This window comes from Sesamum indicum, linkage group LG6 (genome assembly GCF_026168435.1).
Source record: "Sesamum indicum cultivar Baizhima isolate 11 linkage group LG6, ASM2616843v1, whole genome shotgun sequence".
NCBI classification, from domain to species: Eukaryota; Viridiplantae; Streptophyta; class Magnoliopsida; order Lamiales; family Pedaliaceae; genus Sesamum; species Sesamum indicum.
Genome location: NC_142662.1, coordinates 14,746,836 through 14,764,809, shown reverse-complemented (window position 1 = coordinate 14,764,809; position 17,974 = coordinate 14,746,836). Strand labels below are relative to the sequence as shown.

Sequence of the window (17,974 nt, the reverse complement as noted above, 5' to 3'; positions counted from 1 at the left end):
TTACATACATTATTTTGCAACGCACTAAAAATCTTTCATTTGAGCCTTTTGCAGTATTTTCCATTGGCTAGACGATACTATCAATATGCAGAGCCACATTATCCCAGCATGCTAGAGGTTTGGGGCCCACTGATGTTGCCGGATATTCCTGTTGAGGCCCACGGCGATGCACCAAACAACGAGAGTAGTAACCCCGTGCGTATTTCGGTGAGAGGAGGCGAGCATGCACCAATTATTATATCGGATTCTACTGCCCCATCGATACAGATGCATACACACATTGCCAGTTGGGATGCAGTGGAACATGTAGCTCGTGGCGATGTTGCCCCACCGCTGCCACGCAGTACCCCAATAGCCGCACGATGCAGTCTTGACATGGGCTCAGAGTGGGGGAGATTGGATCGTAGACTGATTACATTCGTCGATTTAGCTTGTAGTCTGATTAGGGTGCCCAGTCGTCTAGTGAGGGAGACAGCACAGCGCGCTGACGCCGACCACAGGGACTCCCACCACGGCGGCGTGACGGTCCTTAGAAATACAATGGCCGAATATGAAAATTCTACGTCAAATGTTGATTTAATTAGTAAAAATGGAAGAACTACTCGAGCATTAGTAAAAATGGAAGAACTACTCGAGCATTTTGTCACTGTCAAACGCATTCCTTTCTCATATGTCGTGCCGATGTGTTTTAAGATTTGAACAATTCCTTAGAAATTGACAGCTTTATATGGTACAAGTAAAAAATATTTTCTCTATTCTGTTTTGAACTAATCGATACTAATTCACTGACCTTTAACTATTTAACTATTTTTAACTCAAAACATCGTTCTTTGCATGACCAACAATATTTGTAAAATTTTCAGAAAATTTGGGCAATATATCATTACTTCATGCGTAATGCAAAGTGTTTATTGTTCGATTTATCATGTAAATATTTTCATCACAAATATAAACACCCATAAAATTATTTTCAACGCACCCATTTAATATAAACAAATCTATTCAACACCAAAGCAACTAAGATTTAATTGTTTTTTTAAAATTATTTGTATTATATGTATTATATATTATTTAATATATAATATTTATGAAATATAATTAATAATTACTACTAAAAAATAATTATTAACTTATGAAATCATTGATATTAAAGATATTTAAATATCAAAGCTACTTAGTTAAAATATGTAACACTTTTATACCTAACGGAAATACTGTAACAGTTACGTACACTACTGACAATATATCAGTACTGTATACCTAATTCATATTTTTATTACTTCAATTATGTATTAAAATTTATCTGTTCACATATAAAATTCTAATGAATGTATTTTCAACTTGTTATATAGTGCATTTAACGCTAGATTACAATTTTTTTCAACTTAGACCATTTAAATCTTTTGTAGTCATAATTTTTCCTATTTCACTGAAATATTTGAGAAATTTCAAATTTGAGGACAATATACCAATATACATACTTAATTCTAAATTTTTTATTTAAATTTTATATATTATATTTTTTCATTCCAAATATAAAGTCTAACAAAATCATTTTGGAGAGAATACTACGATGTGTTCAATTATTCATTAAAATTATACTTATTATTTAAAAATAAAAAGAAATGCCTCAATAAAAAAAATTACTTAACATAAATATATATATTATATTTCACTAACAAACAAAATACTATATACATACACATATATATATATTAAAAGATATAATTTGACAATGAACAGTACTTTCTGTCTATCAAATTTCAATATCAAACCTACACCACTTATTTTATAATATTTTATATTATATCAAAATACAAATCCAAACATACCATCTATCTCAAAACACATACTAACTTATCTCTATTTTTCTCTCTCTATCTCCAAAACACCCAAAACATTAATCCAAACATAATGTTTGGATCCCTTTCGACCTTACTTTATACTAACTTAAGCATCGAAGGATCTTAACTGGGGGCTTCCCAGCAAGCCTAACGAGATTCTCTGTTATCAGCATCCACATTCTAGATAGTTTCAGATCTATCGCGACCCAACCTTTAGCAAACGTGGTGCACGACCCGACCAACATAAACGACCTGGATCAATTTTATCGATAATTTTTTAATAAATCCAATATTTGTATTAAATTCTCATTTTATGTATACCTTTACGTTCGTTGTTTATCTATTAAAATAAATAAATAAATATCCAAATATTTAATTTTAAGTAATCTATATTTATAGTATTATAAAGAAAAAGGGTCTTGTAGATACGAAAGGGTAGTTCTCAAATCACTTACACCAAATTTTTTGAATGTCAAAAAATACTCTTCTATTGATAGAACCTATTTAACTTCCCAACTCATATTGAATTAACTATTCAATTTCGTCCGTTAAGAAAATTAATTCCATGCAATTACTGAACTTACAAATTAAATTTACTCACTTTTGTTTCATTTTATTACTAATTAAAGGGATAATTACACTCTCCTGCCATAAGGTTTGGTTTAATTACACGCAAACCTCCTATAATTTGAGAAATTACATCTAGCACCCCTAATATTTGCTTCAGTCTAGCAAATAAGTCCCACAATCCATCAAAATTTAATGAATTTGTTGATATTAACAAAAAAACTAAATGAAAATTGATATTTACCCTTGATTGGCTTATTTACTAAATTAGAGCAGGTCAAACAATTTTTTCGGAGTAAACTACTTTTATAAGGATGGAGATATACCACCTCACATGCATTAATGCGTGAAGACATATGAAGGTAATTTAGTCATAAAATGATTTATTTGACTTATAATAAGTCAATTGAGGGTAAATATAGATTTTCTCCCAATCTTTTTGTTAATATCAGCAATTTCGATGAATTTTTACTAACGAAGGGACTTATTTTATTAGACGAAAACAAACCTCAAGAGTGCTAGGTGTAATTTCTCAAACTACAGGAGGTTTAGGTGTAATTACACCAAACCTCAGGGAGGACAATGTAATTAGCCCTTAATTAAATTAAAAATTACATATTAATATATATTTTGCATGTAAATATGATCATCACTACTATAGTATATACTGTACAAAGTTTCAATTTTTAATTTATCGACAATTAATGCATTAAAAGAGTTATCAATAGGTTCTGCGCGTGAGGTTGTAAGGCAATAATAAATTTTAATACACAAAAATAAATTAATTATAAATTTTAATAAAATAAAAATATTAATAAAGTTATACGCACAGTACTACGTCCTTCGGTGTCTAATTTTAAAAAATTATGCACGTTTACTGTGCCGCACATTAGTTTTATTGAAGGGGAAGTGCAAATTGGCCACTAATATAGATTTGCCAAACACTGCCTTCTTTGTTCCCCCCATTATCCAATTTATTTCCGAAACCGCTATTAGTCACACACTCCCTCATTTCTCCACCTCCACACACACTCCTTCAAATGAAACTATAATGATTTTCTCTACTACTTCTTCTACTACGCTCTTCACTTGCAATACTACACCTAGGGTTTCCGCTTCACCGTCTACTTCAAGAGCTGCTTGCTTACTGAAATCCAGCTGCGGCGGCGCTTCGAGGCGGAGTCGGTCTTCCTTTCTCGTTTTATGCGCTTCAAAGCTGTCGGAGGCGATTGATGGGAAGAAGAGTTCCACCAGCAGCACTGTAGCTGCTGCACCGGTGTTCGCTTCCAGCTCTGCTTACGACCAGGACGAGATTTCGGCGCCTCGAACTTTCCTCGATGCGCGTACTGAACAAGGTTATTTTCGTTTCTGTGCGCGTCTTTTAGTGAGTTCTACTTTTGTTTTGTATCTGCATTTTCGTTTCTGTGAGTTTCGTTTTTATTGCTTAATTAAGTATTGAGGAAATTATGTTTTTCATTTTTGTTTGTACTCTATTCATGCCGTTATTGTTCGAAGTTGAATATGGAAGGACACATATGGCCTTGCGTTTATGCAGATACATATGTGTTTATTCATGTATATACACATATTTATCGATTGTTTCATGCTCCTGTCTCCAGTTGTGAGTGTGTGTGGGTTTGTGGCACAGTTATCAAATGACAGGTAATGGTTGGTGATTTATTTTGCTGAATTAACATGCCAACGGCATGGTTTAAGAGACGAGGAGACACATTTACATGTGTATCCATCATATACATTCTACTTTGCCATGTGTGATTGTGCGTCTGAGACTGTCCGGTGAGTTTGGGTCTGTCTTGTGGATCTCAAGCTGATGTGCCTAGATCCATATGATACAGTCTCTCTCGTGGATGCATAGCCTGAATAGCGTCCTGTATACACTCGGTTGTTGATTCATATATTTCTTTTTCTCCAACTAAATTTACTTGGATGGAATAAGACTGAGCAATTGTCTGTTGAACTTTTATGTCAACTGAAAATTTCAGTTACTCGGTGTCAATTGATTTTTATTGCTGTAACTTATTTAATGAAAAAATGATTTGACGACGGTTTGGTGGAGTGAATTTATTTGGCTACTACAATTAAGCAGTTCTAATTTGAAAGTTAAGAAATAACTAATTATTATTGTACTGATCATCTGCCTGAACCTATTATTACATTATTCATAACTAGGGAAAGATCTGAAACAAACATTACATGTTTCTTTGACCTGCTTTCTGCATGGAATTTCAAACAATACATTCGGAAGTTAAACATTCTACATAAACCGAAAGGTTTATCAACATTGAGCAAATTGCATGGATAGAACTCTGAGAAAAATGGTTTGATAGCTATATAGAGCTGTTGGACTTACCGAAATTTACAGTTTCATTTTTAAAATCAAGGATCCATCTGTAATATTCTTGAGAAGTGTCAATTGTGATTGTTACTATAAGTTTCCATGTGAACAGTAATAGAAAAGTATAGTTGAAAAGGCTAGGATTGAGGGAAGTGAGAAAAAGAGTAAAGATGCAGGAGTGATAGAACATGAAGTTATTAAAGATGGAAACAGATCCTGCATCCACTCCCATTCCAACTTCCCTTCTAATGTAGTTTAGCCTTGTTTATAAAATTATTTGGTGGTAGCTTTAGGCCTTGGAAAGAAAATAATTAGAAGTGAAGGATTGTGAATAATTCTGGATATAAGAATTGGCTCTAATCGAACAAAAAGTAATAGATGACTTTATAAAAGAGATCCTATCAAATATCAATCATATCTATTGCTCGATTAGCTGTGTTATCTTTAGTTCAACTTTCTATACTCACCATAAGTATATAACTTACAGCTCCATATGATTTTTCTTGCATGTCTTCTTCTATCTTGTTATATACTTGAATTTTATGGAGTTTAATAGCAGACGAACTTTTACTTTGTGTAAAACAATTTTAAGTGAAATTGGATGTTTAAGAACTTTTAAGTGAAATTTTAAGCGAAATTGAAGTGATGCACACACTTTCTTTTGTATCCTTCATATTCAATTGGTGCGGTTACAGAATGTTGCTAATTTTTCTTGAAGTTTTATCATTTGTTGCAAAATAGTTTACCTTGATGTATAGCTTCATTGGAAGTTCTGGGTGTTTTCTTTTGGGAAAAACCGGCGAACAATTTATGCACAGTGGGGTAAATAAAGTTATGAGATCAACCTCTGAAATACACTACATCTTTTCATGTTTTCAGTGATAGGACCTGCATATTTTTGTTACTTACAATATACTTGAGGAGCTTGAGCTCCCTAGTCCATTGTCAAGTATCATGGGTAGGACAATATTATATCGTGTGATCACAGACATGCTAATGTCCATTCTCATATATGTGTAACCTACTTAACTAAAATAATTTGTTGTTAGCATCTTGAATTGTAAGGTTATATAGTAAGCATTACATGCTTTATGCTTGCTAGAGCTCCTTTTTGTAACTTCTGTTTTCACGGCTAAGAAGAGTATGTAATTCTTAAGATTGCATTAGGTTCTGTCATTCTTCGTGAATATTCCTAACTTTCTTATGTGAAAATTATGTTCTCAGACCTGCTTTTGGGAATACAGAAAGAAGCAGAAGCTGGAAGATTGCCAATAAATGTTGCTCAAGGGATGGAGGAGTTGTATCACAATTACCGAAATGCAGTAAATTTAATCTTATTCTGTTCATGATGCAATATTGTTGTTAGGTGTAGTAAATAAAAGCACCAAGCCATCTTTCATTCTCATTTATGATTTCAGTACAAACTCTTTGTCTGATTAATCCCCAAAATTTGCAAACAAATCTGTCATGATTGATGCCATGCTAAAGCTTAAACGCTTATGTGAAACTTAAACGGGATAAAGGAAACTTTAGTTAAATAAGCCACCTTGTTCAAATTTTCTTGTTTGGTAAATTTATCCTCTCCCAGCAATCATTATCTTTTTAATCTACTTTTGATGCGGATGACTTTTGTGCGAGGCCAGTTGCTTCAATGTTGAAACTGGTATAATCAAGTATGCTTAATGTTTATGTCTCATGTGTGGACATTTGTTGCTCTTGATAAGCTACCAGCTTTTCTTAGTAGCCGAAAAAAAAATTAGGTTGTCAACTACCAAATTTATTTCGAAATTAAAGTGTTGGGTGTGATATGTCAAATGCTACTTTCTTGGTAGTTGTACCTTTGAGTGAGTGGAAGGCTCATATAACAACCCTAGTTCACATATTGCACATTGATTAACTTACTGAATTTGGTATTAGTATTGTATTAGAGTTGTTCAATTATTCTCACCTAGATGTCCTATGAATAGCTTCAAGTTTGTATCCAAAAACTTCTATATTCACCTATAAGATAGTTAAACTGAGATATTTTGCATTTTTGGTTTTGCTGTTAGTTCAGATCACTTCACTTAAAAAACATGTACACTTGAGATAAGTGCTCGGATATGGTGTAGAGAGCAGTAATTTCAACTATAACATGATATGCCACATATACATGGATGGGTAGACTGAGTTGTAACATTAAATATCAATCCACCACATTGCACATTCTATTACTCCCTCCAGCTTTCTAGGTCACTCGCTTGCTCTGTACTACACTGGACCATTTGCCAGTATATGGTTTATCTGTTGAGAACGGCTAGTTGCTAACTTAGTCACAGAGAACAGGGTCATACCATAGAGGTTAAAGGTGACATCTAGGTCTACACAATCTCTTGAAGAGAGACGGAAAAAAGAACGTGGATGTCCGATGCAATTTAGATAAGTTGATTACGTGTTCCTGTTGCATTATGTCTGTGACTCTTTAAATGTTATGGAAATTTATTGCTCCTGTTTTCTGGCATAGTTCTATGTCTGTTCCATTGACAAACTCCATTTAACTTCTCTAAACAAATGTATTCCTTTTCTTGTGTCTCAACATTCAGGTTTTCCACAGTGGACATCCGAAAGCTCATGAGATTGTTCTCTCTAATATGGCCGTTGCATTAGACCGCATTTTCATGGATGTGCGGGTATCGCTCTACTATCTGTTTTGTCTCAATTTCACATTTTTGGGTTACCCTTTCTGCAGCTTTTTGTTCCAAAATGTGCTTTCAATTGGGAAAATCAACTTTTCAGGACCCATTTCAATTCTCACCACACCACAAAGCCATTCGAGAACCTTTTGACTATTACCTATTTGGTCAAAAATATATCTCTCCGTTGCTTGATTTCAGGTTAGGCAGCCTATACCTTTAATTATCTTTTGAATAGTTGCTGCATAGTTACCCCGGAATTCTCCATTGCTGATCTATATGGATCGTGTTCTTTTAAATCCAATCCTGCATGTAAGTGTCTCTGAAGAGATACTTCTAGATTAGTATACCATAAATTTTTAGTTGACTTTAGAGCCAGCTGGTGAGTGAATGTATAAGATAAAGCCAAAGTGCATACCCAGTGAAAAAGGTCTTTGTTCTGCTTTACATTTGTTAAAAGCATTGCCGCAAAAACTTTTCTTAGCGTTCATGGGTTTCCCTGGTGGTTGAGATTGCTAAAGATAAGTGTAAATTAGGGGAGGTTTTGTACGACACTCCTCTTTTGCAGTTTGATTTGCCTGGAGCTGCAGTATCATGGTTGGAATTGATTCTGGTTATTGTAGGACCCTTTTGGACTTCTTTGTGCTGTCACGATACCAGAAAAGAAGGGGTGGTTGAAAGTTACAATTAATTCATTCCGAGTAATTTCCAGTTTTATGTTTTTATTTCTCATGATACAGAATGACTTGGTTATTGAGCTTTGTCCTTCAGTTTTTTTGTCTACGTGTTGGAAGAAGTCATATTTGCAATATTTTTGTACTCTTTCTGGCTTTCGCTAATTACTTCTTCTGAATCTCTTTCACGTCCTAGGTATCCTGGTTCAGTACCATATAGTTAGAAACTATGTAATGTCCTTTATTGCTAATAACTAAAAGTTTCTGATTATACTTTATTCGAGGGAAAAAATGTTTTCTTGTTTTAGTAAATTTCTTATGTAATTGTTACTCCACTATCATCTTTGGTATCAAACATCTATGAAATGGCTGCTCCTGAAAGGAGAAATCTGTTATCAGCTTCGATCATGGAAATATAGAAAAGAATTAAATGATGATATGTTGCCTGTGTACCCTACTATTTTTCTTTGTCTTGACTGTCATTTGGTGGGAGAATTTTCATTGTGCGAGGAGCACACTGACCAGTCTTTAATGGTGGGTATAGATATTTGAATATGGGATGGCCTTCTGTTGGTGAAGGCTTGCTGTGGCTCACATCAGTACCACAGGAACTTGAGGAGTACAGGATTAGCGTTTCCCTGTAATGCTTCAGGACTGAAAGTTCAACATTTTTTGGACTAAATCGATTTTATTTATCCCTTCATAAGATGCTGCCCTTCTCCTCTTGTGCCTGTTTTGGAGATATAATAATGCTTCTTGTGCAGTGCAAAATATTTATACAGCTGACCCGAACCTTATCCAACTCTATATTTCAGAAATTCATTTCTTGGGAACAGCTCCCTCTTCGATGAAATGGAAAAGAAGCTTCAGCAGGTGCATATTCTTTTATGCTTTCGTCAATCATTGTTGAGGTCTTAATATTTTTTTTGTGCTTGTCTTATTGTTGCCACAAGTGTCCAGACTCCAGTCCTTTGAAGCAAGTCTTTTACTGTGAACATGGTTCTTTCTGTCTGGCTGAATAAGTGCATAATTTGAAATTTCTTACTTAGGTGCCTAAGTAATAAGTAACACTGCACCTGTCTTTCCCTTTGCGCTCAAAGAATGCCTCCATATCAGAGGATATGATTATGTACTTGCTCGAGTAAAGCAGAACTTGAGCGAAAGATTCTCTTTCCTTTCTGTTGCTTACCGGTGGCAAGATAGATATTCGTGATATTAGTCTTTAGGCGTTCCACTTCCTGATTGTTAAGCTATTAAGCACATTCTGGTGGCATTAGAAAAACATCCTATCATATTACACCTTTTCACACCGTAGTCTTCCTCTGCATCTGCTTCTCTTTCCTGCTTTCTTGATGAACTTCTCTGCTTGCTGATTCCTATTATCCTTGTATACTTCTTCCTTCTCCATTAGTCAATTGGTATGTCTTGTTGTGCATGTGTGTTTCTCTTTCATTGGATGTTTGTGGCTAATTCTAGAATAACATAGGCAGTTAAATATAGCTTAACTCTGTCTTGATTGTTGGCAGTCAGGGATTTGTCATCATAAGGCTGTGTTTGCTTTGCTTTGTTGCTTTGTTATAACTTTTTAAATCTGTTTCTGGTTGGCATATCATTTTCATAAATGTCAGGGTGAGAATGTTATTTTAATCTCCAACCACCAAACTGAAGCAGATCCAGCTATTATTTCTTTGTTGCTTGAATCCACCAATCCATTTATCGCGGAGAATATGGTGAGAACATATTTCCTTGAACTGAAATTTACTATAATGACATAAAGATAGGTATATAGGTAATTCTATATTTCCCAATGTCTTTCCATGCAATGCAGATCTGTGTGGCAGGGGATAGGGTGGTTACAGATCCTCTATGCAAACCTTTTAGCATGGGAAGGTGCTTAGCATAATCCTCGTTATAATCTTATTTTTGGATGTATGGCCTTTATTGCACAACTGATTTACTAAAGGAATTTATTTTTTCAGGAATCTTCTATGTGTGTATTCCAAGAAACACATGAATGATGATCCCGAGCTCATAGATATGAAAAGAAGAGCAAACACAAAAAGCTTGAAAGAGATGGCGATGCTTTTGAGGTACATTTATGTTATCTTAGTTACAGGTTTCTGCAAGTATGTTAGCATGTCATCAGATATCTTGTCATAACCTTCAAATCAGTTTGTGACCAGAATTTGAATTCTTAATATGAAATATCTGCCTTTTGTTAGAAGTATAGGATTTTTCTGAAGATATAATAATTGACTTCTCTTAACAAGTGGACGACAAATGTATTGGAAAGTAACATATCTCCTGTCATCGACATTTGACTCTGTTGAATTGGGTATGGAGTTTAGCTTAGCTTTGTAATGGTGATCTTATGCATCTTTACCCATCTACCTTAAGAATAATGGTTAACCTTTGTGCTCATCTTGCACTCTGGGGTGCTTTCAGAAATTATTTAAGGGGAACTTTAGTTGTGGACATCCCAGAAAGGAGACATTGGCATATTTGGATTCAAGAACATTTGGGCTATTGCTCCTGAAAGTCCTCAAAATTCAAAAGATCTTTTCTGTGTAAGACTGTTATTAGCTGATATCATAAAACAATAAAAGAACAATCAAGGCTAGATAGCCCTGTCACTTGAACCTCATTTTACTCTGTTGTCAACATACTTGCTTCATTCCATCTTAATGTTGCTTGACTAGCAAATTATATTTCTTCTTTGCTTGGCAAGCAAATTCAATGTGAAGAAGGCATGGCAACTCTCTCTCTCTTTGGAACTTATTGGCAAAAAAGTCTGCAGAAAAGAAAGCACACTTTCTTAGAAGTTTCCTTTTTCTCTTTTTTCCCCACTTGTTGCAGACTTTCATTATGGGATTTGGCCTCTGCAACGTCTTTGTTGCAATGGTATAGAGGGACACTAAAAAGCAGACATAAAACGTGGATACATTTCTCAAGAAATGTGTAGTATTGAGAATAAAAGAACCAAGTCAGCGAGAGACATTAACATTGAGCATACATAGTTTTAGACTTGCAGAATCAGAGAAATTATTATACATAGTGACGAAGCGTCAGAGTGTTATATTAACTGAAGTTAAACTTATATAATGTAACTGAAACATTCAATAAAAATCCACCTTATTGAATGCATTGCCTGAAGCAAAAAAACTTCTGAATTGAATAAATTTTTCAAAGGCAATTAGAATCAACAAAGAAAAGATTGTCAAAATCGGGGCAAAAAGATTTTGTGTCACACTTTTAGGTGCAGGTTGCTGAAGTATTGTCTGTGATTAAAAAGTTCCTTTGAGCAAATAAAACTCTGGAGGTTATGAGTTTTCAACCTTTTAAATCTAAAGTCTTCAACATATACATGAAAGTATAATTCAACAGAGAACTCCTTCCACAGGCTTCCTGTTGATTTTGGCAGTAAACAGATTTGAATAACTTGAATACCAAGATGTAAAATCAGATAGATCAAATTAGTTTTATCCTTTCTTTTTATGTCTGATGATTTGTCTCACTGATTTTTTCTAGCTGAAGCGAACAATACAATAACGGACTATAGGATTTTGTAATTGTGAAGTTAGTTATGACCTGTTTCTCAAAGTGCCATCTGAACGCCAAGCAAAACGAACTCTTCTTTTTTCCATTGGGATGCTACACAGTGATAGATTTTTCATTTGCCTGGAAGATGTAACAATTTGGTTATGGGTAGGTAAAGTTCTGAGATGAATATGAATGAACATATTTGTACTGCACCCATTTCACTTTGTAGATAAAACAAATTCTCAGTCCGAAGAGGACCAGTATAACCCATCCATTCCCGTCATAATTATGTAATATGTCTGACCAAGTCCTAAGGAGGTTGTTTACACTGCTACATTTTTTCATTCACAAGTGGCTTATAAACACCAGAAAATTGTGAAGGCATTCAGTTTTTACTACGACCACCATAGTCTTGGTAGCTTAGACAGTCTCGGTTTTCCTTGTTCTATCACGAGCATGACTAGCTTGCCTACCGACTTTAATTTTCTTCCCTGATATCTTCTGCTTTGGCTAAATGTTTTTGATGACGGTAGTGCTGGACAAGGATGGTGGCTGAATTGCTCTTTCCTTCCTATCCTTCTCAAAGTGAAACAATAAACATTGTAAATGATTATCTTATACATGGCTTTAGGAGATATATTACTTTATTACTTCGACCAATTCCATTTGATGGTATTCAGTCTGTTGACATCTTCCCTTTCTTGGGTCTAGGGTTGGATCAAAAGTTATTTGGATTGCACCAAGTGGTGGAAGGGATCGCCCAGATCCTGTTACAAAAGAATGGTATCCCGTATGTCTTCTTTCCATATTCACTCATGTTTTGCTCATATATTATCATGGATAGGCTGGAAATTCTTTTATCTTTTTAGGGATGCATGACAGTTATTTCTGACAGATCATCTTAGAAAACTAGGATCTCATGTTTCCTTGTGCTAGTCTATCTTTTACATGTTATATTTTGCTATGGGAACTTACAAACCCAAAAAACTTACATGTAGGTTTATTCTTATAATGGAAAAAAGTGGTACAAGGTTGTACATACCGTAGTTTGCCTTCTCTAGGAGATCATGTATTATGCACTTATTCTGTTATCTGTGAAATAAATGAGTGGTTTTTACATAAGAATAATGCAAGTAGCAGCTTGAGGTTAGCAGTGAGAGAAAATTACAAGTTTTCATCCTTAGAAGAAGTTTATGGAACTTTTCGTTGGTCTCCCTTAGATTTGGCCACTTGTCATATGACCTCTGTAGATTTCAATCTTGGCTGAATCTTACATTTTTTGAAACTGCAAGTTAGTCTAAACAAAGATGAGTTCTTGACAAACCACATTATAGTTGTTATCCTTGACATTGCTTTTATGTTACTACTATTACTGTTGTTATTTCTAGTGATAAGAAGTTGAAGGGAAAGATGTGTGACAATTATTGGTGCTATGACTCATTGTCCACATGAAAGGGGCGCCTATGCATTGCCCCCCAGTGAGCAGCCTTGTGCTTTCTTCCAATCTTCTCATCATTTTTGGTCTAATTACTGTGTCTTAACTTTAGATATATGTGGGGATTGAAATATATATATATATACACATATATATGTTTTCTAGTATTTTCATCATCATAATCATATCATTTCTTTATGTGAAACTAGTATGTAAATAAGATGGTGAGGGGCATTTTTCTGTAAATGTAGTCTGACAAACAAATGCTGGGGAAGGTGGGTAGGCGGGGCCTTCACTGAGCTTGTGCTGTTATGATGAGGCTGACTTGTGGTTAGGGTGGTCAAAGGGAAAATTTTCGTGCCTTCTGCCTGTAGGGTTCTTTTGACACAGCTTTGTCGTTGGTCTGCAAGCCTAATTTTCTCTGAACCCTTCTGAGCCCCCTTTGGAAAAGTCATCTTAATTCTTGCTGCATACATATGTATTTGGAAGGGAGATAGGATTAGCATGTGACCATAGGATATTGTGTGTCTGCTGAAGTTGCAAGAGCCAGATCTGGTTATAGCTTTTATGGAAGCTTTAATGATTTATGAATTAGTTGAAGCATTTGTGGGGAGAAATGACAAGAAGATATTGGAACATCAACTTGGTTTGTCTTTTTTTAACTGCTTTTTACCACTTTGAAAGACCTTTTTTATAGGTTTTTACATATTACAATCATTATTGCTAGTGACTGATCGTCAAACAATCTGGGGGTTATCCTTGTCTCGTTCTGTCTGCTTAGCCAAACTGGACTGTTCTACTTCTGGTTTGACCAGTTTGTATGATATAAATTTACAGGCACCTTTTGATGCATCGTCAGTGGACAACATGAGAAGGCTTGTGGAACATGCTGGTGTCCCTGGCCATATATACCCCTTAGCAATATTGTGTTATGATGTTATGCCCCCTCCAGCCCAGGTATTTTCTCAAGATTAGTTCTCATCAACTTAACTCATAATGCCCATGCTATCTGGTATTGTAATCATATCAGTCAGTTTCATTCTTTTCTTAGTTTTTTGGGTAAAATGAACTGGGCTTAGGTTAGAGGTGATGTGGACCTTGGCCCTTGATTAGTGTGAAAATGTCATTCTATTCAAGAGAAAAAAAAGAGCATATGTAAAAGAAATAAGGAGTAAATATTCTTATAAGTGACTCGAAATGAATAAAATTGTAATGCATCTAGTCTAAGAATCTAATCAATTATGGGAAAGGGGTATAGACGGCACCACAATCATGTGTGTTACACTTGCAGTTCGCCATGAAGTCCGATGCTTGATTTCACTCTCAATATGTGTTTCTATTGAATCCCTCCATCTTCATACTTCTTTTCAGTTGCAGTCCTTTCACTAACACCTAACTCAAATTTGTTGATAGGTTGAGAAAGAAATTGGGGAGAAAAGAGTGATTTCTTTCCATGGAGTTGGATTATCAGTTGCACCGAAAATCAGTTACCAGGAAATCACTGCAACTCTGGAAGATCCTGAAGAGGTTAATTTTAAATTGTGCTGGTTATCTGTCATCTTTGATGAACAATTTAAGCATTTTGCATGAATTGTGTTCTGAGAAATCCTTACGGTACCAAACAAAATAGCAAATATAAAACCAGGAAATAATGAAGAACAGAGAGATCAATGCAAATATTTATATAATTTGGTTCAATATCCATGTACAGAAATGATGAATTTAACAAAACCAGAAGATTATGAAAATTTCTTGTACTTGGTCAAATTTTCTCTGCATCTCAACCTGCTTTATGATATGTTAAAGTTAAACATCTCATAACTGGAGGCTATATATTTAGATGTCGAAGTTCAGTTAAATCTAGGCCAACAAGAGAAAGGATCTGTATTGCAGGGACACTGTCCAGCTTGAAACAAGCAAACAAACCTCCACAACTTTCTGTTTAAGGCAGAGATATATATTGCTCTTTGTCATAGTTCGGGCCAAAAGTACTAGCAATATGTTTGATTTTCATTTTTACTTTAACTTTGTTTGGTTGGAATAATTTGGCCCAACGTTTAGATATCTCAAAATCTGACAATTTTTTAAAAACCCGTTTTACTTATTTCACCTCTTTTGCAATTATACATACACAATGAAATTTATACATCTATCATTTTCCCCCATCCGAATATAATATTAGTATGTATACATAGAAGATTCCCCCATTAACTGGGCATGACATGTTCATTTACAATGTTTTTATGTCTCCTTTATTGAATATCCAAGTATTTTTTTCTTAGTTTTACATAATGCTAACTCTAATCATAAATCACCTCATTTCTTACCCAATTTTTGTAGTTGTCCAAATTCTTTTTTCTAAAACAGAATGGTAAAAAGCTTAGACAGTTTGACAAGATTCCAGTATACATTGGAAGATCATTTTTTTCATAACGTTGGCAGTGAAATTCAAACTCAACTTATTGTTTGGCTTGTGATTGATTTCATATAAATGATTCTCATTAAAATTTAAATTGTTACAAGAGAGGCATAAGATTTTATAGTCTAAGAGTTAGAGTGGGGAATGTTTGTCTTGCCAGAGTGGTAAGGTTTGTATAGGTGCCCTGTTTCGGATTGGGTCTAAAAAGGGGTGGGTCTAATGTGTGGAAGTACATGGTTTTAGAGATAGGTGAGTTTGGGTTGGGTCAGGCTGGAAGAGTGTCTCCCAACTTAAATGCTGCTTGTAGTTATGCAGGAATAAGAACTATGCCGCTGTTTAAGGTATGTCATGGGACATAGATGTTAGAAGACTATCCAGTTTAGAGAATCGGGAGTGTGAAGGGCTACACTAACTCTCGATGTTAACTTATGGCACTTTTAAAAAACGTTGTTTTATCAAGATAAGAAAGAGTGGCATATTAAAATTGATAGAGCTATTAATGTTATGCACATAGATTCACTTGTTCAGGTTATGTCGGTCTCTATGGGTAAAAATGCAAATCATTGAAAATAAATATATCACTTATATCTTTACTGGGAAATTATATTGGAAAGATCTTCCATTGCAGGCAAAAAATGCATTCTCAGAGTTACTCTATTCTTCCGTCTGCGAGCAGTACGATGTTCTCAGATCTGCAATACATGGCAAACAAGGTCTTGCAGCATCAACTCCTACTGTCTCACTGTCACAACCATGGGAATAGTTCTCTTCGGATTGTTTTTGCTTATAACCGGTAATGCTTTCCTTTTTTTAGTATTTTCGTGATGAATTAACTGTGGGAGTGTGATTCTTATTCCTTAAGGCTTTTAGGGGGTTGATCGATTTATCACTTCTATCAGGAATCTTTTTAGTTTTGTATTGGATTACACTCCCCATGCATCGTCACTGATCTAATATTTCTGAGATGCATCTCTGTGCGATTCTGCAGGCGAGAATCTCATCTTCTTTTGACACGTCCATAGACACCTCAAGCTGAAGTCCCTCTCTTAGCTAATCCACAAATTCATTATCAGACCACTTTATGATTCGAGCTAATAATAGCGGTATAACACAAACTGGACTTCCCTTTTTGTTGGGGAAAGAAACGAGATATCAAAGACGTCTTCAAGTTTCAGGCAAGTTGAGATTTGTACAGTCCCTAGCGATTACTTGTACATCGTATGTAGTAGCATATCATGCAGTTATATCCTTTTTGCACTAGCGCCCATTATATTGATTTTTGTTTGAACATATGTGCCTGAGAATGCGTTGTCCAACATTTTTTGGTTAATCATGCGTTTTTGGAAGGATGACTGGTTTTAGTTCTTAATTTCATTCGGAGGTGCAAGGAAAAGTAGGGCTCTTTCAGTTGGTGTTTGACTAAAATGCAAGCAAGCATCTATAAGCTGCTTCTTTTCTTTTTTTCCTTTTTTGATTTAGGATTTGGAGTCTTGAATAGCTTTTTTTCAAGCGATTCTTGTTTTGAATTTCCTATCAATGTCTGTAAAATGAAAAAGTTATTTGCAGTGGGCGAAATACTGTCTTTGCCCCTACAAAATAGTGGCCCAAAAAAGTCGAAAAAACAAAACTCTGTACCAACGACATACCTTCCGATTTTGGAACTTGAAAATTCACATTTCCCTTGTTTCCCATCTCTCATCTCTTATATACTCTACTTATTTCTGTCCGTATGCATGTATATAGGTGTATTTTATACGTTCTCTCATCTCTCTTTTTCCCTAAGCAAGACCATGGTATACATACATAAATACATGTATATATGCACAATACACACACAGACATGCATTATATAAAGAAAAACTAGTAGTCCAACAAACATGTTAGAATGCTTTTTCTTCAATTATACAAGTGTATATACATTAGTTTATACATATGCGTACACACACATATATATGCACTTGGATTTACACAAACCAAGAAAATATGAGGATGGAGGGATCGGCGTAGGGCGGAAGCGGGAGTGTTGGGGTAGGAGCAGTAATCTGGAGTGGATTACTGAGATTGAATTAACATAGACATCCAGAGACCTTCCGAATAAAAGGCCAAATAATTGTTTCCAGCTTATTAACAAAGCAAAAATTTTGATTGGCCGGGAAATTGATTTCAAACGAAGTCCTCATGTAGTGAGTTTTCGCATGCACCTCTTTGTAGCTTGAAATTGAGATTTTTATAGGAAATATTTGTCTGTTGGGTTGATTTGGCATTTGCAACAGCTTCTTAATTTACTTTTTCTAATGTGGTTAGGATGAAAATTCAACTAGGGTCTAGTATGTTTTCTTTTCTTAAAGATCTGCTAAAAGTATTATTTGATTTTCAATGATATGAGTTAAACTGTAATGGTTATGGACAAAGTTAATTTTATAAAACAATACCTGCTTTGTTGTTTATATGAAAACTGTCGCAGTAT

At 34.9% G+C, this 17,974-nt stretch overlaps 1 protein-coding gene across 1 annotated transcript; it reads left to right on the top strand.

The window, feature by feature from the left end:
• The first annotated feature begins 3,371 nt into the window (after nt 1-3,371).
• On the top strand, nt 3,372-16,856 carry ATS1 (phospholipid/glycerol acyltransferase family protein). Its single transcript, XM_011071404.3, has 13 exons — nt 3,372-3,766; nt 5,992-6,089; nt 7,350-7,436; nt 7,543-7,640; nt 8,929-8,986; nt 9,742-9,843; nt 9,942-10,003; nt 10,093-10,203; nt 12,365-12,443; nt 13,926-14,045; nt 14,502-14,615; nt 16,136-16,300; nt 16,496-16,856. The coding sequence occupies exons 1-12, from the start codon at nt 3,463-3,465 to the stop codon at nt 16,268-16,270; spliced, it is 1,368 nt and encodes a 455-aa protein (XP_011069706.1). The 5' UTR covers nt 3,372-3,462; the 3' UTR covers nt 16,271-16,300; nt 16,496-16,856.
• Nucleotides 16,857-17,974: the final 1,118 nt, after the last annotated feature.

Excerpts from the sequence above, each read along its gene's own strand:
- ATS1 (XM_011071404.3), top strand. The coding sequence starts at position 3,463 with ATGATTTTCTCTACTACTTCTTCTACTACGCTCTTCACTTGCAATACT. Across the intron at positions 9,844-9,941 it reads CATTTATCGCGGAGAATATG|ATCTGTGTGGCAGGGGATAG; the intron begins GTGAGAACATAT and ends CATGCAATGCAG. Across the intron at positions 14,616-16,135 it reads CTCTGGAAGATCCTGAAGAG|GCAAAAAATGCATTCTCAGA; the intron begins GTTAATTTTAAA and ends CTTCCATTGCAG.